At 42.2% G+C, this 27,263-nt stretch overlaps 1 protein-coding gene across 2 annotated transcripts in view; it reads left to right on the top strand.

Annotated features, from left to right (window-relative positions):
• The window catches only part of MERTK (MER proto-oncogene, tyrosine kinase), a 110,239-nt gene that overhangs the window by 66,536 nt on the left and 16,440 nt on the right, over nucleotides 1-27,263 (top strand). Inside the window, exons 9-12 of one of the 2 annotated variants that reach the window (XM_044290337.1) lie at nucleotides 11,845-11,995; nucleotides 18,245-18,392; nucleotides 25,611-25,696; nucleotides 25,918-26,013. In XM_044290337.1, the coding sequence (XP_044146272.1) occupies nucleotides 11,845-11,995; nucleotides 18,245-18,392; nucleotides 25,611-25,696; nucleotides 25,918-26,013 (481 nt within the window). Of the gene's footprint in view, nucleotides 1-11,844; nucleotides 11,996-18,238; nucleotides 18,393-25,610; nucleotides 25,697-25,917; nucleotides 26,014-27,263 lie in introns of both variants that reach the window. The other variant, XM_044290335.1, reaches the window with a different exon arrangement.

The raw sequence follows: 27,263 nt of genomic DNA, 5'->3' as shown, positions 1-27,263 counted from the left end.
TAGAAAATGGAAATATCGGTAGTGCCAAGTTTGTCTGGGATAGATCACTTAGTATAATCTTGTACAAGATAAGGGCGCAGATTTTTTGATCTATGGAGTAGGATTCTATATACTCCTACAAACTTAGAATTAGGGATAACTGTATGAATGAACGGTGCATACTACAATAATACAGTACTTAATATGAAATCCCGTATTCATTATATAGTGATACTGTTTGTGGGATAACCCCTTTAAGAGGCTTTGTCCTCTAAATATAAATTTGGTGTATCTTCTGGCAGGCTGTGTGCCAAAAAAACTATCTTACACCAACTATCAGCTTCAGTTCCTGGGGTGAATTATAGTAAATATGCTTGGCAAGAGTGGTGCCAAAATGAAAATAAAGTAGCAAATTTTAGTGTAAAATGTCAACTGTACGAAAATGTGAGTCTATTTGCCAGAAAACAAATAAATTCCCATAGTCTGTGCCAGTAGAGTTGACTAAACTTTTGTTTTTTAAATCATAGCCCCTTGTAAGAAGGTATGAACTTGCAGCCCTTTAATAACTGTAATTGAAGGGTTAATATAGCTTTAGCAAGTTGTATAAGAAATAGTTATACATTTTTAATATACTTAATCAATTTCTTGTGTTTTTGTTTTTTTGTCATGGAAGGGAAGCCTTCTTCATTGTTCAAGAGGATGGACATCTGTCCTGGTCATGTGAAGGACACACAGGTGAATAGCTTGTTACAGTACAGTTAGCAGAGTTATGTAATAAGCCTTGCAGCGTTGTGATCATCACATGATCAGGACATATTTCTATCCTTTGGAAGAACCCCATACAATGACAGAAAGCAGAGATCTTGGAAACAATATCGAATTGATAAGTAAAGCATATTAAAAAAATGTACAAGCTTTTTATTATGCATTGAATAAGCTTTATTTCTGAAAGCCGAATACCGGTTAAACTAGGGGCAGGCACACCCCTCATCTGAAATTATTGGATAAACAACGATATGCAAATAATATTTATTTTCACATATGTAACAATATACTAGTAATATATAGTCATTGATTTTAGCTGGGCACCCCCAATCTAGACTCCAAAAAAGGGTTGAGCAGCTGAGATCAATTGCATTGACTACCCATTTTAGTTGAAACCGAGGTGTCTATTGAACGTTGTAGTCGGTATATATACTAAGCAGGATGGGGCTGGCCATGGGGATTGCAGAATTTTGTCCGTTAGAACTGTAGTAAAGGGTTAAATCAGGTGCAATTCAGTGTGAACGTTTGCCAAGATGTCAGTGAAAATCAGTATAAAAAACTGTGCACAGACACCTACAGAACCTCATTGTTCAGAGCTTGAATTTACAAATGCAGAAATCTATAGTAAAAGGTCTCTGTCATCACAGGGCAGTCCTTTAAAGGGAGCCTGCCATCATTTACACCAGTTTCCTGCCGTAAATGAAGACCGAAAGCTACGGCTGCTCCGAGCTGCCATAGATTTCTGTTTAGGCGCACAGACTGCTGGAGGATGCGCCTAGTATATGAGAGGACCTGCTCCTTGTCAGAAATGACGAGGTGCATTCTCCAGCATCACAGGGGACCTCATAGACCAGAGTAAAACACCAGTGTATGATAATTCTCCACCATTGTCTCTGCTTTCTGAGAATATTTGACTGTATTGGCCTATACTGTAGAGAATCCATTGTTCTGACTGTTTCGCCATAAAGCCTTGTTTTCGCTCAGTGGCCTTCCTTCTGAAATGCCAGCAGTCCCAGTATTGTTCCTTTTTAAGTCGATCTTGCCATCCTGTCTGGTGACATTGCTGTGCTGCTGTATTAAATAATCAGATTACATTTCTCCCAGTTCTACACTGTGGTAAATACAATGACTTGGTGACCGTGATACTATTTATATGCATGCTAACATAGAAAATGAATGCTGTGTTGACATTGAACCCCCATGAATGACATTGAAAGATACCTAGGAAAACAGTAAAGATAATTCTCAGTACAGGTTTTTAATAACCCTTTAATGACTTGGACAATTTGAGCCATATTTAGCAATATGTTAATTGTCAGACTATTCCAGTGCTTTTTCTTTTTGCCAAGATAGAGGGTTTATTTGTGAACATTGAAGAAAATATATTTGATATTTGTAAGAGTTAACAGGGATTTTAGTGTGGAAAATGGAGGCTCGACCATTGGGACATGTACACATAACTAGAGTGGAGGTCCTATTCCCCATTTTCCCCGAAGGAAGAGTTCACTGTTGGAGAGTTCCTTGGACCCACCAGAGGAACTGATTCTGAGAGCCCACCCTCCAGCTATATAAAACATAAATGTGACCATATTTAATTTCATCACAGTTTTTGTTGCTATTGTACATACTGAAAGTCTACTAGGTAATTTGTAAATCAATTTATAATAAATAGACGCTAGTGGGTAGCAAGTCAGCTCCAAGTGGAGTTGTTCTCTGCTGGTCCCTAAAGGGTTGGTCCACAATTCACTAGTTTTTTTTTTCCATCCCCTCTATGCTGGACCTGTAAAGGGAAGCTTATTTAAAGGGGTTCTCGGGGAATTAAGAAAATAAAATTACTGTTAACCTGTCCTAATCACACAGGAGGAAAAGTTACTTCCCTGAGGTAAAGAGCTGCCTCACCCTCCTTCTTGTCAGGTATTATGATCCTGAATACAGATGATAAGATCTTCAGTTGAATCTCTGTAGGAATGGAGTTCATGAGGAGACATGAAGTACAGAGAGGAGGGTGTGGATAATGAGCAGCAGCACTTGTATGCAGTTTTTATTACTACAGTCTGTCCTGTCCATCCTCTCTGTACTTTATGTCTCCTCATGAACTCCATTCCTACAGAAATTCAGCTAAAGTTCTTATCATCTGTATTCAGGATCATAATCCCTGACAAGTAGAGCAGAGAGGAGGATGAGGCAGCTCTTTGGCTCAGAGTTCTGAAGTATTTTGTTCTCTTCTGTGATTAGGACAGGTTTTGTGTGTACTAATAGGAAGGTGGCCATTTTATTTCTCCTAATGATTGCTCCCTAGACAAAATTAGCCATTATAACTAATGAAAGGTATTTGGGAATATATTTATAATAAAGTAATATTTAAGTATTTTCATTTTATTAATTAATTCATTGAGAACCCCTTTAACTGCTCCCTGCCGCTCGGTACTGGCTCAGAGGGTCCCAGGTTGCCTTTACTGCAATTTGGTCCCTGCATGTAAACTTCCTACATGAATGGGGTCATATGCACTAATGGAGCCAATGACTGGCCTCAGCAGTGACTTATGCCCGAGCGGCACATGACCCAGCAGAGTTGTGCCAGTTGTGGACTCATCACTGCTGAGGCCAGTCATTGGCTGCAGCAGTGCACATGACCCCTTCTTGTGGGGAACACAGTGCAGTACAGACAGTCGGAGCCAGAAACTTGAGAGGAATTTAAAGGGAATCTGTTACCAGTTTTAAGGTGTCCTAACAAAGGGCAACATAAGTGACAGATCCCCTTAGCAATATGCTGGGTCACTTTTTTTTTTATTGTATAGAAACACTCCAGTGCATAATGATGAGCCCCAAATATTCATGAGCTCCTGGCTTTTCCCACTTCTTGCTGCTGATTCAGTTAGAACAACTGTCAATCAGAAGCAGGTGGGCGGGGAGAGCCATGAGCTCATGAATATGGGGAATCATTGGCATACGCTGGAGCTGTTAGGATTTAAAGAGGACCTTTCACCGATTATTACAATGTGAACTAATTATACAGACATGTAGAGCGGCGCCCGGGGATCTCACTGCACTTACTATTATCCCCGGGCACCGCTCCGTTCTCCTGCTATGCCCTCCGGTATCTCCTCTCACTAAGTTATAGTAGGCGGAGTCTGCCCTTGCTCTTCTGTAGCGCTGGCCAATCGCATTGCAGAGCTCACAGCCTGGGAGATAATAACCTCCCAGGCTGTGAGCTCTGTGCTGCGGTTGGCCAGCGCTACAGCAGAACAAGGGCAGACTCCGCCTACCATAACTTAGTGACTGAAATCTCCGCCTACTATAACTTAGTGAGCTGAGATACCGAAGGGAATAGCGGGAGAACGGAGCGGCACCCGGGGATAATAGTAAGTGCAGTGAGATCCCCAGGCGCCGCTCTATATGTCTGTATACTTAGTTCACAATGTCATAATCAGTGAAAGGTGCTCTTTAAAAGTGAGGGCAGCAGAAAACTGATGACAGATTCTCTTTAACAGTTGCTGCCAGTTTCCTCTAGGTAACCAACAGGTAATCGCTGTTGGTAAAAGCAACTGTGAGCTTATTTCAGCTGACAACTCCTTTAAGGTTTTGTTCAGAACTGTACGTTCATTTTTAGGTCTCAGATACGTGCTTCCTCTATTCATTTGGCATTTGACTAACATTTCAATCATCAGAGAGGAAAGTACAGTAAATAGAAAATCTCCAAGTTAGTTTTTGAGTGTGCCCTACACTTCTTCTTTGTACAGTCACAAGGTTTTATTTTCTTGTTAGGAGCAGCTGTATCGTGCTGTTTTGTCAGTTATTTTTTTATCTTCTATGCATGGGTATACAATGTATATAGTATTTTATAGTGAATTGTATTGTATTGAAATATATAGCAGACTTTTGTGAGAATAACAAAAGTAAAATTGACAATATATAGCCAGTATGTAGTAAATAAGGCTTTGGATGTGATGCTTTGATATAGTATTATTGTATTTCACAGGCAGTATGGAAAAAAAAAGTAGTTTCCTATATATTGATAGCTGACAGTGTACTTAATTTGCTGGTATGCCTTTGCAGATTTCATTTTAATGATTTCCTGCACTGGTTAATTGCAGAATTTGTATCAAGAGGACAACCGCTTGTACCCTATATGTGCACATGGACATCCTTAGAAGTGAGTCCTCTGCTTGGGGCCTCCTCTGTGAGCAGATGTGTCTGTGCAGTACTTGGATGGCCACAAATTTAAAAGACAGGCATGTATTGTTACATTTTACCTGCAGTGGCCGCTGCATGGACAATATATGGTTGGAATCCAGATCAGTTTAAAAAGAAAACCCCTTCATTACTCTAAGGACTTGTGCAGTATCCCAGTACAGGGGGTATCTGCAAATGATTAGGATGCTATGTTATTTAATGTTATGTACACTCAGCGTGGTCTGCAGCAAGAAAGAGAGTAGAACTTAGACTCTGCATGGCCAAGCATAGTTAGCAAGGTAACCTGCAACTACAGTTAACCAGACTTTGCTTTCTTGTGAGGGATTACAGTTAAGACACCCATCACACTTAACCAGGTCCTGGCCTGACGTGTCTCTGAACACCTGTATCACGCAGTGGACACTACAGCCTTAATTGCCAGAATATAGGTACCAGCCAAAGAGTCTAGTGAGAGAGAATTTAGCAAGATTGCATAACAAAATTGCCATTCTTTGTCAATCTGCCAGCCTCCATACCTCGCTATCTGGGGAAAGAATTTGCACTGTGTCCAGATTATTGTTGGATGTACTAAGACCTCTATTTTGCATTCAGTAAAGAGAAACATTTATTCTTCTACCTCCAGCCCGGTTTTCTGACTCCCACTACACCATATGTTAGCCATTACACTACATGCCCTGGCTTGCACCCACATGGACAGTTAAGATCACGGGCATACCAACTACCATCAGACAGCAAACTCCAGCATTAGAGTGTGGGAAGAATCTGTATATTCTCCAGTAGTTCCACCTGCCCTAGGGACCAATGGTCTGAGGGAAACTCTGTGACACATCATATCATTGGGGCCACTACCAGTCCTATCCTCTGCTCCTTCTCTTCATGGGTTTCTGCACTTGTTCACATTTCAGTGAATCATGTATGTGTACTGTCATCTTTAGCACGCACAGATCCATTTTTGTTCATATGTTCATTCAGTCCACCATATTTTTGTGAAAAAAATGGAGACATATGCTGCCCCAGACCAAAGACGCCCATTCAAGTCTATAGGTCTGGGAAAACCATGGACAGAACCCATGTTTATGTGCCTATTAGGCCATACCAAGGCAGAGCCCTATAGGTTTCTTAAAAAATTTAGAGGCAATATGCACTACAATACAGTAGCATAATAAAATATTGTAATAGCGAGCACAGGTTTAAGGCCCCTAAGGGGGGGGGGGGGGGGGTAAAAATAGGTTTAATGCTCCCTGCAATGTCACTGGATTGAACCAATCCAGTAAACCTTCAGGACTCTATTTATTTTTTTGCAAGTTGTACATTAAACAAAACTTGCTGATCTTACTAATGTGACATAGTATGTAACCTGAATTGGAACTTACATTGCACAATAAACCATTAGTAATGAATCTGCAAAGTCTTTTACTCAAACTTGCCATACATGATGTGTGTTTCCTAATAGTGCATGTAAAAGAAAACTAAGAAATATACAGCATCAGCATTTAAAGTAAATAACTGTGCAACCAACATATTGAGTAACACCCAATGCATCGACATAGAACTGTAAGTGCTCAATATGTGAGAAAAGGAATAAGATTCAAACAAAACAAAATTCTTTGAACATAAAATGTTAAAAAAACAAACAAAAAACATGCATATATGATATTTAGATTAAATCATACAGTACTATGATTTCAATATAAAACATGATTGGATTGCAAAATCATAAGACACTTTGGGGGTCATTTATTAAGACCTGCATTTTAGATGGCGGTCTTAAGGAGGCTCTGCGCTGGTGGTGGATCCGGTGAGGTTATATAGAGGCACTGGCCTCTACATTACTTTGGCGGATCCACTGCCGCTTCTCAATCTACTCCAGCTTCCTTGCTGGCGTAGATTTAGACCATTTTCTATGCCTAAAACAGTTAGAGGAAATGATGAATGAGACGGGCCTGTCCCCTTTCCCTACCCACTATTTTAGACCTGGCATGACCTGGAAAAGTCACCTATTGTGGTGCAAAGGTTCTTTGCGCCGCAATCTGACCATTAATATACCTAATATACACATATTTCTGTTAGTAAATAACATCCTTTATTTGTAACTGAAATCTGTTCCTCCATGAACCTAGGTGGTGGTATGCTGCTGCATATATAGCCAGTAATTTAAAGAGACACTTCCATGTAAAACATTTGTGTTTGTTTAACAACCTGTATGCAGTTATTCTATATCATTTTTTTTTTTATTAAAAAAATGGATTGATGGTTCTCTGGATTTAATTTTGTGAAGTCACTCTATGTATTCTTTTTCCTGTTCTAGCTGTTTAACTTCCTCTTTTGTTTGTACTTTTAACATGGCAAATAGTCTTCCTTAACTTTCTCAGTCAAGCCATCACTGCTGCCAGAAGGGGGGGTATAACTTAATTAGAGCACCCCACTTCATACTAATTAATGAAATGCTCTTCTGTGTGCATCTTTATCCAGGCCTCAAGTGAACAAAGCTGATAAACTGTTTTTCCAATTCTACATCTACTGTTATCATGATGATTACTCTTAAGATAACCTATTATGCTCACAGCAGCAGTAAACTAATAATGGATTAGGAAGTTTGATCATTCATATTGACTGATACAGCAAAACAATTGAGGCCATTTATCAAACTGGTGTAAAGTAGAACTGGCTACCTATCAGATTCCACCTTTCATTTTGTACAGCTCCTTGGGAAAATGAAAGGTGGAATTTGATTGGTTCCTATGGGCCACTAAGCCAGCTCTAATTTACATTAGTTTGATAAACTACCTCAAATATCTTGTATTTAGTTTTCATTGACATAGTACTGCCAAAAAGGTAAAGAAAAATAGCTAAACAATAAAAAAAAAAGTCTTCTTTGAATATTGAGTTTAAAAATACAAAGACATGACCACCTAAGTACTCACCCCTCTTGCGGCTCTGGCATGGCGGTGGTCTGTACCTCACCTTTTCCTGTTTACTGAATTTTACCTGGGCCTGGATTTTCCCTGCCCTGACCTCCACCTCTTTATTGTTTCGATCCTCTGCTGCCTGCCATGATCCTTGTCCTTTTTAACAGATAGAACATACTCTGCCTGCCCTAACCTCAGCTTGTCAACTATGATTCTGCCAGTCTCCTTTGGTGCCACGCATCAATGGAGGGCGCCTACACAGTGCAGTCTTTATTACTTAAATAAAAGGCTATAGCGGCCGAATTGGCTGTGTTGTTCTCGACCTCAACTGGCCACACCCCATGGCTCACAACCGCGCCGTGTAGTCGTACTCTAAAGGTTCAGATACTTTTGCCACTCACAGACATGATATTGGATCATTTTCCTCAATTAATAAATGATCAAGTCTAATATTTTTCACTCATTTGTCTGATTTGGTTATCTTTATTTACTTTTAGGGCTTTACCTTCTTTAGGCCAAATGTATGCACAAATCTATAAAATTCTGAAGGGTTCACAAACTTTCAAACACCACTGTATATATTGAGTAAAGGGCCTGAATACTCATGTAATTGCAAGATTTTAGTTTTTCAATCATTTAGCAAAGATTTTAAACATTGCACTTTGTGCAGAAAGATGGAAAAATGGTTTGTTTGTTTTTTTAACATCTTTTTAGCACAAGGACGAAACATAACAAAATGTGAAAAAATTGGTTACCCATTTGGGTCATCTGTGGGCTAGAGCAGTAGTGGAGAACCTATGGCACAGGTGCCAGAGAGGGCACTCAGAGCCCTCTCTGATTGCACCCGCGCCAAGAAAAAAATTCAAGTCATACCAATATGTCTTTAGACTATTGAAGCTAATTATCAGCGCAGGGCGCTCTATGTATGGCACAGGCAGCACATTGAATGCAGGCAGGCCATTATAGCTAAATAAATACATGGAAGATATAATATATTGTAACATAGTAACATTGTTTCTAAGGCTGAAAAAGACATTTGTACATCCAGTTTGGCCTGGGATCCTGCAAGTTGATCCAGAGGAAGGCAAAAAACTAACAAACTGTGAGGTAGAAGCCAATGTTACCTACTTTAGGGGAATAAAAATTCCTTCCCGACTCCAATCAGGCAATCAGAATGATTCCCTGGATCAACAACTCCTCTCTAGTAGCTAGAGTTCCATAGTCTCACTGCTGTTACCATAAAGAATCTTCTTCTATATTTGTGTACAAACCTTCTTTCCTCCAGACGCAGAGGTTGTCCCCTTGTCACAGTCCTGGGGATAAATAGATGATGGGAGAGATCTCTGTATAAACATAGTTATTAGATATTGGACTGTAGTATTCAGGTTAAATTAAGGGGTTTTGAGTTTCAGTTTGGGAACTTGGTCTCTAAAAGGTTCACCATCATTGGACTGGAGCATAGACATAGAGCCTCTAAAAGGCAAGGGCTCTCCCTCTGAGTCCTGGGTACACCACGTACATGGACACTATTCATTTGAATGGCTGAATGTAATACAAATTTCCTTCTAGTGGCTGCTGCAGGTGAAATGAACAGCCAACAGCATCCTCCCCTGGCAAATAGCATATGCTGGGGGTCTCCAAAGCAGAACCCATTGGCGGCAGCGCTCATACTAAAGGGGTTGATTTTTGATGAGCCCACCACTTTAAAAAACAATATATATATATATAAATGAAAAAAAAAACATTTGGTTTGCGGTGCCACAGAGTGATAAGATCACTATTGTAATGCATGGAGTATAAAATGCTGATGCATCTAGAAACTGCACAGATTACAGCAGCTACAGTACTTCTTCATTAAACAAAAGGGCATTGACATGTAATAGCAGTAACTAATGATATTGCAGCATACTCCACAAACTTCAGTGCTAGACATGACACTCTCCTACTGAATAGTTCATATTTTGCCTTTCAAAAAGGCACAGAATCTCATTCAGGAACAATTGTTATATTATTTATTGACCACCTCATGCATACCTCCTAACTTTTGAAAAGCAAAGGAGGGACAATATCAATGGAACACATCGTCGCACATTGTTATATACTAAGCTACTCCTCTCACAGCAACCGATACATATCTATACATATCTACTCTAGCCCAGTGCCCTATCTACCCCCACAAAGAGTAACTCCCCCATAATTCTCCCGATATACAGTATGAGGCTCCATAAGTGCCTCCCACACAGTATGAGTCCCCCCATAATTGTCCCGATACACAGTGACGCCATCTTGGTTTTAATACTTATCCGCATTCCCACTATGAGTGGTGCAGAGCAGGTCTGGTATCTGTTCTGTGCTGTATGGTTTAGCGCAGCAGGCGCAATGATAGCACTAAATCAAACCTGACTGCATTGAATAATAGTGTAATAGTGGAGTAGGGGCGATGGCTTCACCATTGCGTTCAACTGTATGTGCACCCTGAGACCACACATACAACTGAAGCCAGGACATGCGGCAGCTGTACTGAGACATGTGACAGAGGCCAAAATTCAGGACTGTCCCGCTGGATCAGGGATGGTTGGGAGGCATGCCTCATGTGCTAATAATTGTATTACATTTTTTTCCATGTCAACATTTATTCTACACTGTACATCAATAATGTGAATAGCATTTATTATCTTGTGATATTGTCTATTGTGGGGATACATCAGACAGCAAGTGACCAGTCAGTTCTTGAAGTTGATGTGTTAGGAGCAGGAAAAATTGGCAAGTGTTAGGCTTCGACAAGGGCCAAACTGTGATGGCTAGATGACTGGGTAAGAGCATCTCCAAAATGGCAGGTCTTGTGAGATGTTTCTGGTTTGCACTGGTTAGTACCTTCTAAAAATTGGTCCAAGGAAGGTGATAGGGTTCTTAGGTTTTATATGTATTTTGGTATCAAAAGTTATAGCTTATCATTTCCACTGGCCCTGATAGCTTCCATATATTCTCTATAATATATACCTAAAGAACCAATTACACCTAAAACATAACTTTTGTGCAAAGAAAATAATCTTAAAGAGGACCTGTAATGTCTGTTTACGAAACTGCTTGCATTCCCCATGTATTAACAATTCTAGAGCATCTATGCGTCTGACTCTGTTGTGCCATTCCTTTATTATTCCTCCTAGATATTCTGAATTAATTAGTAGCAGTTTGCAGTGAAGGTCCAGATGGGTATTACCTATACAGTCTGTCACTATCCAATCAATGCTGCTAGTGTCAGCCTGTTTAGACACTCACAGGGCCATATTTATAGCTGGTGCTGCCCTAGGCAAGTCTGAAAACTCCCTATCAGGGCCAGGATGAGGGGGGGTGGTAGAAAGAGTAGCAGCTCAAAGTGACAGACCATGGGGCCGACACAAGAAGGTGGAGCTTACACACAAACATGGGGTAGAGAAGGTCAGTATTTTGTGTACTTAGGTATTTGGTCCTGAGGACGGCAATACAGTTGAATTCAAGAGGGAGACTTTCAGCCGCACAGTAGAGTGCCACCCCCCATCTTCATGGTGCCCTAGGCATGTGCCTAGGGTTTCCTAATGGCAAATACGGCCCTAGACACTCCCACCCAACGGAAAACACCCATCTGGAGTCCCCTTCATTGCAAACTGCTAGCAATTCGTTCATAAGTTCTAAAAGGAATATATGCTCTAGAATGGAAAATGCAAGTACTTATTAAAACAGACATGTCAGGGGAGATTATAGGTCTTTAAAGATGTGAAAATAGAAAGAACAGTACACATAAAAAGATAAGTATAACAAATAAATATTCCCTAGAAAACTCTTAGTCTAACGCTAAAGCAGGCTCGACCGATAGAAAAGTTGGGTGGGTCACTATAAAAAAGAACACACTCGAAATTATGAACTTGCTCCTAAATGAATCACCCAAACCTATCCAGTGTGTTTCACTAGAATATTTACTATCTGGATCCCAGCTAAAAAATCTCATCTGTTTTTACAGAACTTATCCGATATTGAATTCTCCAACACAACTGCTCTGGTCGTTTCTGTTCGAGCTACCAATGCTACGTGCACAGTGTTTGTCTCCTGCCACACTGTGGGAGGTACTGGACCATACAGCCAAGCGGTCCAAATTGTTATTCCGAGTGATGGTAAGAGCTTTTTTATGTCTTTTCTACAGGGGCGGACTGGTCATAGACTCCACAGGGAAATTTCCCAGTGGGCCGATGACCAGGGGGCCGTCTAAGCCCTCATCACGGCCACGAGCCGGGTACATAATGACCTAAATCTCTCAGCATTAATAAATGCTGTGGGCATCAGGTACTTATGACCAAAGCCTCAGTTGCCATCTTGAACTCAACTGTATCATCATCCACAGGACAGTGATACAGTTGAATATTGCAGAGGACGGCAGTATTTTGTGCTGCACTATGGCTGTCTCAGTCTACTTTTGTTGTCCCTGCCTACTTGTGTTGGGCCTATGTACTTATATTGGCCCTGTCTATTTGTGTTGACCAGTCTTCTGTCAATTTGGGCCTGCCTATAACAAAAAATATAATCAAGTTTAGGATGACATATCAGTTTTTAAATGCCTTGTGGTCCCTGTAGGCAGGCTCGGACTGGCCAACCAGGGAGGCGGGGGAGTCCTTGGTGGGCCCCCAGTCTCCTGCGCCCGGAGATAATATGGAGTAATTATTTCTCTTGTTTCTCAGGAGAGATAATTATTGTAGCCTACTGGTGTAAATTGTACAGGAGGCCCCAAGGTATCTTCTAAACTTCCCGGCTGCTGGCAGTGAAGGAGGAGAAAACATGACTGTCCATCCTCCTGCCCTCCCTGCTTTCATAAAACTGGCTGCTAGAGAGAAGGACTCCTCTGCGGTGCTGGGCTGATTTTTTAGGTGTGTGACAGTAGTGAGCTGTAGGAGACTGTAAGGGGAAAATAGGGGATTTGTTGATAGCAGACACAGATCTATGAATCTGTGCTGCTCAATGCAGATTTCACAGTGGCATTGGGGGGGACTCTGCCCTAGGTACCCCCAATGCCTCTGCTTTAGGTGCACCCTCATGTGCCCCAGCTCCAGATGACCCCCAATGCCCCCACTCTAAATGCCCCCCTAATATTGCATCTTTTCCAGTTGCCCCCTAATTCCTCTGCTCCAGGATCACCCCTATTACCCTGCCTCAGGCGACCCTAATGCCTCTGCTTTAGGTGCACCCCCATTAGTGCCCCAGCTCCAGATGTCCCCACTCTAAATCCACCGCTAATATCGCCTCTTCTCCAGTTACCCCTGCTCCAGGATCCACACTACTACCCTGCCTCAGGTGACACTAATGCCTCTGTTTCAGTTGTGACGCTCCGTTTGTGCCCTTTGCTCACTCACGTTGCTCCTCTAGCACCTTTTCTTGGGCTTTGTTAAAGGTTATGACCTGCAAATGGGGTTGGACTTATGACTGAAAAATTCTGCACAGTGTGTCCCATTCTCCAGTATTGTCACAAATGGTTTACATGGCGGTAGTGGTGATATTCCGTATTTACAGGCATCACTGCTGCCATGTGAAGAGATACTGGTGGAGTGGTGGAGGATTTAGAGGGGTTGTCTAAGTTTTCAAGTTATCTTCTCCACACCATAGGGCATAACTTTATGATTAGTGGGGTCCGATTCTGCGACCCCCACTGATCCCAGGAATGGCCACACATACGCCCTGCTGCTCCATTTATTGTCTTTGGGACTAGTGGAAATAGCCAGCGCTGTACTCTGCCATCTCCAGTGACCCCATAGAGAATGGATGGAGAGGCAGGGCATATGCTCGATCTGCCATTCAATCAAGAAGGGGTATCAGTGGGGACTCCAGCGTTCAGACCCCCACGGATCACTTAGTTATCCCCGATCCTGTGGATAGATGATAACTAGAAAAGTGAACACAGGCTCTTTAACAGGCAAGCATTTCTATTTTAGTTTGACACATATTTTGAGCCAGATTTTAAATTTATTTATATTTTTTTTACACCCAAAGAAAACTTTAAAGATAGGGAATATGAATAGCTATGACACGACAGGTGATAAGTGTCTGATTGATGGGGGACTGACTGCTGGGACCCCCATTATCAAGGGAACGTGGTCTTAAGACTCTTGTGTACATAGATTGGCGGTAATGGCCAACACCTTTACCTATAGTGTGCAAACACGGCCACCGCTGATGGATTACATGGTGGTAATAACCACGGATATGTGCTGTGTATAATGTGATGAAAAGGAGGCAATATGGACAATCACAATATATTGTAGTAAGGGTACTTTCACACTAGCGGCAGGCCGGATCCGACAGGCTGTTCACCCTGTTGGATCCGTCCTGCCGCTATTTCGCCATGCCGCCGCTCCGTCCCCATTGACTATAATGGGGACAGGGCGGAGCTCCGGCGCAGCACGGCAGTTCGCGGTGAGAGGCCGCCGGACTAAAAAGTCGGACATGCAGTACTTTTAGTCCGGCGGTCTTACGCCGTGCGCTGCCGTGTTGCGCCGGAGCTCCACCCCGTCTCCATTATAGTCAATGGGGACGGAGCAGCGGCACGGCGAAATAGCAGCAGGGCGGATCCAACTGGATGAACAGCCTGTCGTATCCGTCCTGCCGCTAGTGTGAAAGTAGCCTAAGTGCCTTGTATTAACTTTCTCTACATGATAAATGCCAATTGCTGAAGTGAGACAACCGCTTTAAGTGTGCTACACTTAAAAGGGTTAGGTATAAATGTCTTAGTGTGTGCATTGCTTGTTTCCTATATGTGATTAGTGTGTGCCATATATGTTCTACGTATCAGTGGTGTATGTGCAGCGTGTGACATATGCATCAGTGGCATGTGACCCATCTATAAGTGTCTTGTGTCCAGTGGTGTACTTCCAATAAAGGCAGACCACGCCGTTGCTATGGGGCCTGCAGCACAGGGGGGCCCGGAGTGCACAGAAGGCCCTGTCTACTCGGTACATATACAGTTTCTGAGAATTATGCAGGCATGCGGCACTTGTCGGGCCGCTCCCCCCTTCCCCCCCCCCCCCCCCGCTCCCTGTCTTACCTAATTATCCGGGGTGCGGGTGTGCTGTATTTCAGGCAGGCAGTGGGAGCAGCAGCTGCTCAAGTACCTGTTTGTGTGCACCCACGTAGCATCTGTGATCTGCCTCTGACTCTTTGCGCTGACGTCTGCCGACTGCCGCCCTCAAGTCATCAGCCCGTGGCAGTGGTTGGAAATTGTTCTTGAGGGCAGCAGCCACCAAGCAGTGGGGTTTTGGGGGCTCATAGAGGACTCGGGGAGGAAGGGGGCCTCATAGAGGCTCGTAGATGTCAGTGTGCTTTCCTCCTACTCCTCACCCCGCCCTGGGCATTTTGGGGGGCATTTTAGGGGTTGGTTGGATAACCCCTTTAACTCCTTGCTGCTAGTGCTGAGTGTGCACATAGCCACCAATCAGATTCCCCCAAGCCCCCAGCACATCAGTCACCTTTAGGGGGGGGGGGGGATATGATTGGTGGCTATGTGCACACTCAGCATCAGCAGCAAGGCGTTAAAGAGGTTATCCAACCAACCCCCAAAATGCTCGGGTCGGGCATTTTACTTACCTCATCCCCCGGCATACATATTTTTAGTTACTGCAACAAAGTTGGTTAATGATAAAAAAATAAAAAGATTTATCCTTAACGGTTTCAGTAGATCATGTATACATTTCTTTAATGGAAAATGGGGGTGTGGCATAGGAGGAGCCAGGAACGGAGGTGGGATGGGTCAGGGGTGGGTATTGGGCGGGGTTAGGGGGCCCAACTCAGATTCTTTCTATGGGGCCCAGTGATTTCTATGTATGCCCATGCTTGTGTCCCACATCTGTCCAATGAGTGATTGGTGTGCGCTGCATGTGTCTTCTTTCTGACTGACTTACGGTAAGTGCAGGATATCCATATATGTGTAAATTCTGCCACATGTCTGTTTGTGCATTTTGCTGTGAATGTCTGCCATCATACTTCTTCTTTAATATTTCTGTTATCACTGTAAGTGCTCATGAACACGATGGTTGGATCCCGGGTGTGTGCAATTCACATTATGCGGAATAGAACAGCCGGCCTCTAATAGAACAGCCGGCCTCTAATAGAACAGCCGGCCTCTAATAGAACAGTCCTATCCTTGTCTGTAATGTGGACAATGATAGGCCATGCAGACATACAGACACAGAATGCACACGGAGTCTTTTTTATTTATTTGCGGGAACGGTACGGACATGGAAAAAAAAAAAGTTTGTGTGCAGGAGTTACACTGGTGGGCCCTAAGTACCCCAGTCCGACATAGGAATGCTACATGGTACTCTAAAATAAAAAGCCAGGCCTCCAAGCCTGAACTACAAAATGAGGGGCAAATTGTTTAAAGAAGAAATGCCCAAAGTAGGGAAAAAGCCCCTAAAAAGGTTTTTCAGGGAGGGATTTTGGATTTTTGCTAAGAAAAAAAGGAACAGAATCGGTTAAAGTAAAATAAATAAGCATTATTTACCTTATTGATCTGATCCTCCACCACTGCCATTCTGTAGCTGCTTCGGTCCCTGCTGCTCTTTATTGCCTTGTCCCGATTTGACACACAGGAAATGGCTAAAAATCCTTGCTCAGAAAATGACTGGCTGCAGCTGTGACCCGCCTTAGCCAGTCATTGGCTGCACAGGCATTTGTGCGTCAATCCACGAACAGGGAGTGGAGAGCAGCAGGGAGTGGAGCAGCTTGGAACGTCAGTGGCAGGTAGGAATGAGGTTAATAATGCTTTTTATTTTTTACCCTTTCGGGCCCTTATTAAAATATTTTCCTCCCACCAGGAAATCTGTGCCATTAGTTCATACCACCTTGGGCAGCTTGAAATATTGACAGGCAACTTGGTTACACACACAGCTGTTAGCCAGGGAACCTGTCAGTATTTCATGCCCCCCTTCATGCGAGCACCATGAATCTTTTGACAAGTTCCATTCAAAGAAAAAAATGCACAACCTTTTCTGGTCAAAGAGCCACTCCATCGTATCGAAACACTCCCTAGGGCCACAATAAAACTTGATGGAGTATTACAGTCTGAGATATGTATGGAATATCAAAAGAACGTGGTATAAATGTCTGATAGGTGCCAGTTCCACATCCAGGACTCCAAACTATTTGCAGAATGGGAATAGGATCTTCTCCTTCCATGTTTGCACTCCAGAAAGAAAGTGACCATGCGTGTGGCTCTCTCCATTGTAGTTTGCTGAAACAGATGAGTATCTCACTATTCCCATAAAACTACAGTGAAGACACATGCATATGTAAAAAAATATATATTACAGTATAATATAAAAATTCAAATCACCTCTAATAGTAAAAATAAAAAAACAAACAAAAAAAATTATGATTTTCACTGCCACATCCCAAAATGCTCATACTATTAAAATGCAAATGTATTTATCCGATATGGTGAATGGCATAACAGAAAAAAAACGAATCTAAATTTTGTGGGGTCAGAATATGGTGATGCAAGTAAAAAATGAATTTTTCCAAAGTTTTTATTTTTGTCTCTATTAAAATACAAGAAAAACAATACAATTGTGGTGTAATCGTACTGACCCGGAGAAAGCAGCTGACATGTCAGTTTCCCTGCAGAGAGAACAACGTAAAAACAAAACCCAAGGGAAGGGATTAAAGGGTTTCTGTCACGAGATTTAACCCTATTAAGCTAGCTGACGTTAGCGATGTGCTAATGTCAGCAAAACCCAACTAGCCTATGCCTACTTTTATCTATGCCCCTGTTACACCAGAAATCTAACTTTTATAATATGCTAATTAGCCTCTAGGAGAAGAGGGGGGGGGGAGCATTGTTCCTGCTCCTAGAGGCTCCGTTCTTCCACCTTTGTCGCCTCCCTCCAAGTCCTGATTGACAGGGCCAGGCAGCACTCACATCTGTCTGCCAGCCCTGTGTTCTGGTGAAATCTTCAGCATTCGGCGCAGGTGCGGTGAGGGAAAGACGCTCTCAGGCTGCCAGCTTCCTCACCGCGCCTGCACCGAATGCTGAACGGCGTGAGATTTCACCAGAGCACAGGGCTGGCAGACAGATGTGAGCGCTGCCGGGCCCTGTCAATCAGGACTTGGAGGGAGGCGACAAAGGTGGGAGAACGGAGCCTCTAGGAGCAGTAACAACCTCCCCCCACTCCTAGAGGCTAATTGGCATATTATAAAAGTTTGATTTCTGGTGACAGAATATCTTTAAAGAGTAGCGTTGGCATGCAGAACAGACATGCAGTAGTTCAAAATAATAAATGACCTATAGTTTTGATGTGGAAAGTTGGAAAATCACAATGCAACCCTCCATTTACAAGCTGTATACATATTGACTGACATATGTATTTCTTTTTGAGGTTCAGTAGCATCTGCAACATCCTCAACTCCAGGATCTGGACCAGTCAGCCCCTACATAATATTGCTTGGCTTCATATGTGGCTTAATGATCCTTCTCCTTCTCATTTATGGCACAGTGAAATTCATAAGTAGGAAAAAGGAGATCGAATTTGGGTGAGTCTTGAATGGGATTAATGCTGCATGCTTGTTACATCGGATTAAGTCGTAAACTAGATGAATTCAAGTGTTTTATTGTTTATCATGGATAACACCATATTTCCATTTGTTGAAAATAGTCTCTACTGTATAGTGAAAAAATATATTTTTAAAGCAGAAGTTTTATTTTGCATCTGCTTTATAAGGCTATGACTTTGGCATACACATCGCGTGAAGCACTGCCTGCATCGCAACTAATGAAAGTGACTAGGGTCACATTGTACTCTGCAGGTTACTGCGACCATGGCATGACCGTTACAAGAAATCCAGAGGGTTTGGATTTCTTACAGGTTGCAATGTCACTCCATTCACTGTCATTAGTTGTGATACAGGCAATGCTACACTGCAATGTGTCACAACCAAAGTCTCTATGAAGCCCTAGACTAAAAGACATTTGGAAATTGCATGAACAGTAATTCTTCAATATAACATTGGTACCAAAAATGTTCCCTCATCTGTCACCAGGTAACAAAATGTAGTCTGTCTGTGGCCCCAGTTACTGGCATTCAAAACCATGTATATCTGCCGACCCCTCTACTGAGGGACCACCCTAGCAGTTTCTTGGTTGGATGTTACAGCTGTCATTTAGAGCAGAGGGGAGGAGCTGTGCACTCCACAGTGAATCTCTGCCTCTAGTGCACTTGCAGGGGCTGAACCTTGTAGAATAAAAGTTAACATTCATACTACTCCTGGTAAAAGCTGCAGAAAAGGTAGGTTTGTCCATCTCACATCAGCCCCTACCAAGCACTATCATCAATTTTGCCTGGTGAAAACTGCTGACAGATTGCTTTTAATTAGATATATAACTTTCATTGTATAATGAATATTCACAGGATTTGCAATAAATGTCCAATCGGTGCAGGTCCCACCTCTGGGACCCACTCCTATCTCAAGAATGGGACCCTGTTGTGCACCGCCAGGAATGGAGAAGAGGCCCAGCTATTTTCAAAAGTCCTATTGAAGTGAATGGAGATCGCCAACTCTCCATTGCTAGCGGAGAGCAACGGGGTCCTACAGCTGACACCTTCAATTGCTTTTCAATGGCTTTTGTTTCTGGATATCATGATGAGTTAAGAAATTTGAGTTAAGAGTTTGAATGTAAACTCTGCTACATCTGTATTATTGAGATAGTAGTGCCTATCAGCCATTTATGTTGTGTCCAAATGGCGCAAATTGGGCAGACTAGATGGGCCAAATGGTTCTTATCTGCCGACACATTCTATGTTTCTATGTATCCCACTTAAAGCCACAGTATCACCTAAAACAAAAAAAAACAAAAAAAATCTCCTACTCTAGAATTCAGACTTTCTACATCCCTACAGATAAAGCAGAACAATGGCCAAGTACTTTCCCATAAGCAGATATTTCTTCAAAATGAAGTGAGGTTCTGGATTTTTTTTTAGCTTAATTTGGATGTGATTCCTATTTTAATGATTGGAATTGGATTGGAATGTAAACTCCCATCTGCAAAAAGCTAAATTTCCCAGTATGATGTTGCAGACAATAGATTATATTTTATTTCTGTTAAAAGCAATACGCAGGAGTTCAAACACATGGAAATGAAGCATTTAGAAAGAATGTGATTCTGATTCCGTCATCCCCTGGGAGTATAGTACATGGTATCAGCAGGTTATGGACCTGCGCATGATGGAGTTAAATGTCACATCCTGCTCTCTGGGTCTCTCCCTGCCTGGTGGAAGTCCTGTCGAGTGATTTTGTAAATAGTTATTTTGTGTAAATATATTTTTCCTATCAGACTGATGTTCAAAGAATTTAGCTGCACTGCAGTTATGACTCAGTGCTCGTTGTTATTGAAGTGGTGGTTCACAGTGATATATAAAAAACATTCACCATATATATACAGTGGATATAAAAAGTCTACACACCCCTGTTAAAATGTCAGGTTTCTGTGCTGTAAGAAAATGAGACTAAGATAAATCATCAACTTTTTCCACCTTTTAATGTGACCTATAAACTGTACAACTCAATTGAAAAACAAACTGAAATCTTTTAGGTAGAGGTAGGAACAAATATAAAATAAAATAATGTGGTTGCATAAGTGTGCACACCCTCTTATAACTGGGGATGTAGCTGTGTTCAGAATTCAGCCCCCCTAGCTTAAACCCCCTTAATGACCAGACCACTTTTTACAATTCTGCACTACACTACTTTCACGGTTTATTGCTCGGTCATACAACTTACCACCCAAATGAATTTTATCTCCTTTTCTTCTCACTAATAGAGCTTTCATTTGGTGGTATTTCATTGCTGCTGACATTTTTACTTTTTTTGTTATTAATCGATATTGACCGAAATTTTTGCAAAAAAATGACATTTTTCACTTTCTGTTGTAAAATTTTTCAAATATCAATTTTGCACTTTTTCTCACGCTTTAGGGCCCCTAAAATGCCAGGGCAGTATAAATACCCCACGAGTGACCCCATTTTGGAAAGAAGACACCCCAGGGTATTCCGTGAGGGGCATGGGGAGTTCCTAGAATATTTTTTTTTTTTTTGGCACAAGTTAGCAGAAAATGTTTTTTTTTTCTCTTACAAAATCATTTTCCGCTAACTTGTGCCCAAAAAAATATTCTAGGATTCTAGGAACTTGCCATGCCTCTCATGGAATACCTTGGGGTATCCAAAATGGGGTCACAGGTGGGGTATTTATACTGCCCTGGCATTTTAGGGGCCCTAAAGCGTGAGAAGAAGTTTGGAATATAAATGTCTAAAAATGTTTACGCATTTGGATTCCGTGAGGGGTATGGTTAGTTCATGTGAGATTTTATTTTTTGTCACAAGTTAGTGGAATATGAGACTTTGTATGTGACAACAATCTCCCATATTCTTCTTATGTCTGGGCTATGGGGTAGAGTGGCAAGACGAAAGCCTTTTCTTACGAAGAAAAACATCCAAGCCAGGCTACATTTTGCAAAAACACATCTGAAGTCTCTCAAAAGCATGTGGGAAAAGGTGTTATGGTCTGATGAAACCAAGGTTGAACTTTTTGGCCATACATCCAAAAGATAAGTTTGGCGCAAACACAACACTGCACATCACCAAAAGAACACCATACCCACAGTGAAGCATGGTGGTGGCAGCATCATGCTTTAGGGCTGTTTTTATTGAGCTGGAACTGGGGCCTTAGTTAAGCTAGAGGGAATTATGAACAGTTCCAAATACCAGTCAATATTGGCACAAAACCTTCAGGCTTCTGCTAGAGGGCTGAACATGAAGAGGAACTTCATCTTTCAGGATGACAACGACCCAAAGCATACATCCAAATCAACAAAAGAATGGCTTCACCAGAAGAAGATTAAAGTTTTGGAATGGCCCAGCCAGAGCCCAGACCTGAATCCGATAGAAAATCTGTGAGGTAATCTGAAGAGGGCTGTGCACAGGAGATGCCCTCGCAATCTGCCAGATTTGGAGTGTTTTTACAAAGAAGAGTGGGCAAATATTGCCAAGTCAAAATATGCCATGCTGATAGACTCCTACCCAAAAAGACTGAGTGCTGTAATAAAATCAAAATGCATCCCTCTACCTAAAAGATTTCAGTTTGTTTTTCAATTGAGTTGTACAGTTTATAGGTCACATTAAAGGTAGAAAAAGTTCTGAAATGATTTATCTTTGTCTCATTTTTTTACATCACAGGAACCTGACATTTTAACAGGGGTCTGTAGACTTTTTATATATTGTATATTTAGATATTGGCTGTTTTCACACGAGTGAGTTGTACACTCCGGACTCGGAGAGTGAGTATAAGGCAGCTCCCGTCCTAAACTCCAAGCACTGTCGGGGTGGCATAGCATTATATTGATTTATGATGCTATGTAACCCTTAGAGGTCTGGAATGTATTGTATAACACTGACAGCATTATATCAATGTTATACAATACATTCCAGACCTTTAAGGGTTGCATAGCATCATAAATCAATATAATGCTATGCGACCCTGGCAGTGCTAGGAGTTCAGGATGGGAGCTGCCGCATACTCACGCTCCGAGTTCGGAGTGTACAACTCGCTTGTCTGAAAGCAACCATTTTCTATCCATCCATCCATCTACAGTGTCGTGAAGAATATTCATACCCTTTGAACTTTTCCACATTTTTTTATGGTTACTTCTAAAGTCTTAAATGTCTTTTATTAGCATTTTATGTTATAGACCAACACAGAGTAGCAAGCATGTGTGATGTGAAAAGAAAATAATACATGGTTTTCACAATTCTTAAAGGGGTTCTGCACTTTATTTTAACTGATGATCTGTCCTCTGGATAGATCATCAGCTTCTGATCGACGGGGGTCCGACAACCAGGACCCCCGCCGATCAGCTGTTTGAGAAGGCAGCGGCGCTCCAGTAGCGCCGTGGCCTTCTCACTGTTTACCGCCGGCCCACTGACGTCACGACTAGTATCAACTAGTGTGGGCGGGGCTAAGCTCCATTCAAGTGACCAGAGCTTATCCCCGCCCACGCTAGTTGATACAAGTCGCGACATCAGTGGGCTGGCGGTAAACAGTGAGAAGGCCGCTGTGCTACTGGAGCACCGCTGCCTTCTCAAACAGCTGATCGGGGGGGGGGGGGGGTTCCCGGGTGTCTGAGCCCCGCCAATCAGAAGCTGATGATCTATCCAGAGGATAATTATTTTTTAACCCCTCCATTCCTAATTTACTTATTCTGTATAAAGAATGCTATTATTTTCCCTTATAACCATGTTATAAGGGAAAATAATGAAATCTACACAACACCTAACCTAAACCCGAACTTCTGTGAAGAAGTCCGGGGTTCGGGTCTGGGTACCAAACATGCCGATTTTTCTCACGCGCGTGCAAAACACATTAGAACGCTTTGCACTCGCGTGGAAAAATCGCGCATTTTCCCGCAACACACCCGCATCTTGTCTGGCCCTCACACGCGACGCCCGTGTGAAAGAGGCCTTTGTCTCTACCAGCTTTGCACATCTAGAGGCTGACATTTTCTCCTCTGCAAAATAGCTCAATCTCAGTCAGATTAGATGGAGAACATCTGTGAACAGCAATTTTCAAGTCTTGCCACAGGTTCTCAATAATATTTAGGTCTTGACTTTGACTGGACCATTCTTACACATGAATATGCTTTGATCATCTATCATCCATTTTTGGATGATGAATTGAACAGTGCACCTTGAGGTGTTGAGAGCTTGGAATTTTTTTAATAACCTAAACCTGCTTTACACTTCTCCACAACTTTATCCCTGACCTGTCTGGTGTGTTTCTTGATTTTCATGATGCTGTTTGATCACTAATATTCTCTGAGACATCACAGGACAGCTGTAGTTATACTGAGAATAAAGTACACACAGGTGAAGTTCTGAAGGCAGTAGATCATACTGGATTTTATCAGGGCTATCAGAGAACAGGAGCTGAATACAAATGCATGCTACACTTTCCAGATTTAATTTTATGAACATTTTTGAAAAACATGTATAATTTACTTGCTACTTTGGGTTGTTCTATCACATAAAATTCTAATAATATACATTCAATATTGTGGGTATAAAGTGAAAAAATTTGGAAACGTTCAAGGGGCGTGAATGCTTTTTTAAGGCACTGTATCTATCTATCGTACGTATGTACATATTCTGTAAGTTGCAGTGCAGCGAGCCAGATTAGAGTAGTTGATCCAGAATCCTACTGTCAGCATTTTCCACATGGTTGTAATCATACTTGCCAACTCTTTTGGAATGTCCGGAAGGCTCCCGGATGATCTGGCAAATGTCCCAGGCACATTTCCCAGAAAGCAGCCCACTATGAACTGGAAACTGTAGGTGGCACTAGGATTCTGCATCATCAGATACTACCCTGGCGCATTGAAGGGATGGGGTGCATCATGAAGTGGGGTGGTGTCTATGATGAAGGAGTTCTAACCAAAGACAAGAGACGTGTGAAAGCTCCCCCCCCCCCCCCCCCCCGAAAATCAGCAGTGTGCTTTACAGGCTGCATTCTCTGGCCACCCACAAGGAGACATTGAAAAGTTGGCAAGTATGGGTATGAGGATGGTGGAGGAACCAAAATGCCCTCCAGCTTAAGACTGGTTCCATTTATATGTATGAATCCCCTAAACAAGGACATTCTCTGATTGATTTTTTATTTTTTTATGATGGTTGTTGGAACATAGCAAAACAGACTAATTTCAGTATTATGACTAACTGTGCATCCAGAACTGCTGGTGTATGGAACAAAAATGGCCTCAAATTATAGAGCATTCCTACTTGCTTGCATATGGTATATCTGCTTTAGGCTTGTTCGTTCTCTTGAATGTAGGAAATCATTAAGTGTGGCAAGCCATTACTTCCAACCTTCACCATCCTTGTGGCACTATTGTATGGCACACTACACTATTTTGTGGTATATAGGTAAAGAAATCCAAATTTCTGTTTTTTAGAAAAAAATAAGACCTCTCCATAGGGTGCCAGTGATGCCCATAACTGACGTTGACTCCAGTATCACCTGCATCACTTTAGTACAGCCAATCAAACCTGCTGAATTGAAAAACCCTATATAAGTGATACTGGAGATTTTAGCAGTATGACCAATGAAATATGCTACTTTATCATCAATATGGGTACACTTGGAAATGATGGGCAGAAAGCAGAAGAGAACTGTGCTGTGGCGGAATTAAAGGAACCAAAAAAGCCTGGCACTGACCTACTTGGTATAGGAAGTGCAGCATGTTGTGATTTCCTTTACAGTTACTAGGAGGTTCTGCTGTATCCCCCAGCCTAATGGAGACCAATGGGACACTTGTCTGGCCTCTGTTGGGTGAATGGGGCCCTGTGTTGGGCTTAGATACAATGTGCACATTGCCTTATTACTGGACGAACACACATAAACCCGTAATAATAATAACTCATGGGCCAGTGGTGTATTAAAATGCATTCTTTATTATATTTTACGTGAAGACTACCTTCCATACCTACTGCAATAGCAGTACAGGGAGAAATTATAGTAACTGATCTGTATTACTGCATGCCTAATAATACCGCATAGCATACTGCATGTGAAAGAGAACAATGTATTATAGTATTAAGCACTGTGGAGCAGCAGTGGCAAGGAAAGTAGTTTATGACAACTCATGTACACTAGCCAGAAATTAGCGGATTTCAGCATGACTGTCAATGTTTTATTCCATCTCCTCAGGCATGCATTTGTCAGTTCGGATGATTCAGACATCGTTGTTTACAAGGCGAAGAAGTCCTACAACAGGAAAGGAATTGAAGTGACATGTAAGTTGGCTAATCCTGACTGCACTGGAATGTGCCTTTTTGTGCAGTACTTGAGTGTGTGACATTTGGAAAACCTGAAGAAGGTTAGACATAGTTGTGAGAAGACTGCCACCTGGTGGCAGAAAGTAACATCTGACTCGCTTCTGCATCGCTGTTAAATTGACTCGTGCAAGAAAACCGAGATAGTTTGTCTTAACATGCAGTCTGTTTTCTGCTTTTAGTGAGTACATTGGGGATCAGTGAAGATCTGCAACAGAAGCTGGAAGATGTAATGGTTGAGAGGAACCTGCTGTCCCTTGGGAAAGTGCTTGGCGAGGGTAGGCATTGTAACATGTCATTTAAAGGTTTCAGGAAATGTTGCATTTTCTTATATCCAAAGATTAGAAAAGCTGAAATCATAGCAGATTTCCCATAGTTTAAAGGGGTTGTTCTATGAAAAATATTCTACCATTTTTCAAACCAACACCTGGATCTAAATACTTTTGAAAATGCATGTAATAAAAAATGTAGTAAATTGTATCTGTATAGCACCACCTGCTGTTTGTTCTTTTTCTAAATTCTCTGTCCAGCTCAAGTTCCCGGTGGGCCCATGCCTAGGAGGGACACCAAAGCCCTCCTCATGGCCGCCAGCCGAGTTCACAATGATCGGATTCTCTCTTAGGCTCCATTCAGACGTCCGTAGAATGTGTCTGCACCCGTTTCGCAATTATCCGTAACGGGTGCGGACCCATTCATTCTCTATGGGGCAGGAATAGATGCGGACAGCACACAGCGTGCTGTCCACATCCTCATTCCCGGAGCGCGGCCCCGAACTTCTGGTCCGCGGCTCCAGAAAAAAAAAGAACATGTCCTATTCTTGTCCTCAATAGCGGACAATAGGCAGTTCTATGGGGGTGCCAGCCGGGTGTATTGCAGATCACACTACGGACGTGTGAATGGACCCTTATCCAGCTGCCCTCCTGAATTTAACTGTATCAACGTCCTCAGGACAGCCATATAGTTGAATATTGTGGTTCAGCAGTTTTTGTGCTGCACTGTGGTTCATCTGGAGCGGTATATTTCTTTGCACTACGGTATTGCTGGCCCTGCCTACTTATGTTGCACTGTATTCTGTCAATTTAGACCCACCTGCAACATGGGGCCACCCTTACATTTTTTTTCCAGGGCCACCTTTAGTTCCCAGTCTGCCCCTGTATTCCCCATAATATAGCAATTGTACAGCATCTACAACTCTGTGTTGTTCTGTTTCTCTGTTATTTCTTCTACTAATTTATATATAAATTGACAACTCAGTGTTAGTGGGTGGGGTTGTGCCGCTGAACACCGACACTGTTCAGTCAGAGCTGTTAGTGTCAGACTGTGCAGGGACGCACCCAGTTGGCAGTTTACTGGTAAGTTTCTAGTAGGAATAACAGAAGAACAGCATGATGCAAAGCTATAAAAAAAGATGCTTCAGAATTGATATTTCATGGGGGATACAGTCCGTATTTACTAAAAATAAACATGTCTGGAATGGTGACAGATTCTCTTTAAATGATAGCATAAACATAGAAACATAGAATGTGTC

This window comes from Bufo gargarizans, chromosome 4 (genome assembly GCF_014858855.1).
Source record: "Bufo gargarizans isolate SCDJY-AF-19 chromosome 4, ASM1485885v1, whole genome shotgun sequence".
Classification (NCBI taxonomy): domain Eukaryota; kingdom Metazoa; phylum Chordata; class Amphibia; order Anura; family Bufonidae; genus Bufo; species Bufo gargarizans.
The sequence above is the reverse complement of the archived record's forward strand: the minus strand, read 5'-3'. Positions and strand labels throughout refer to the sequence as shown.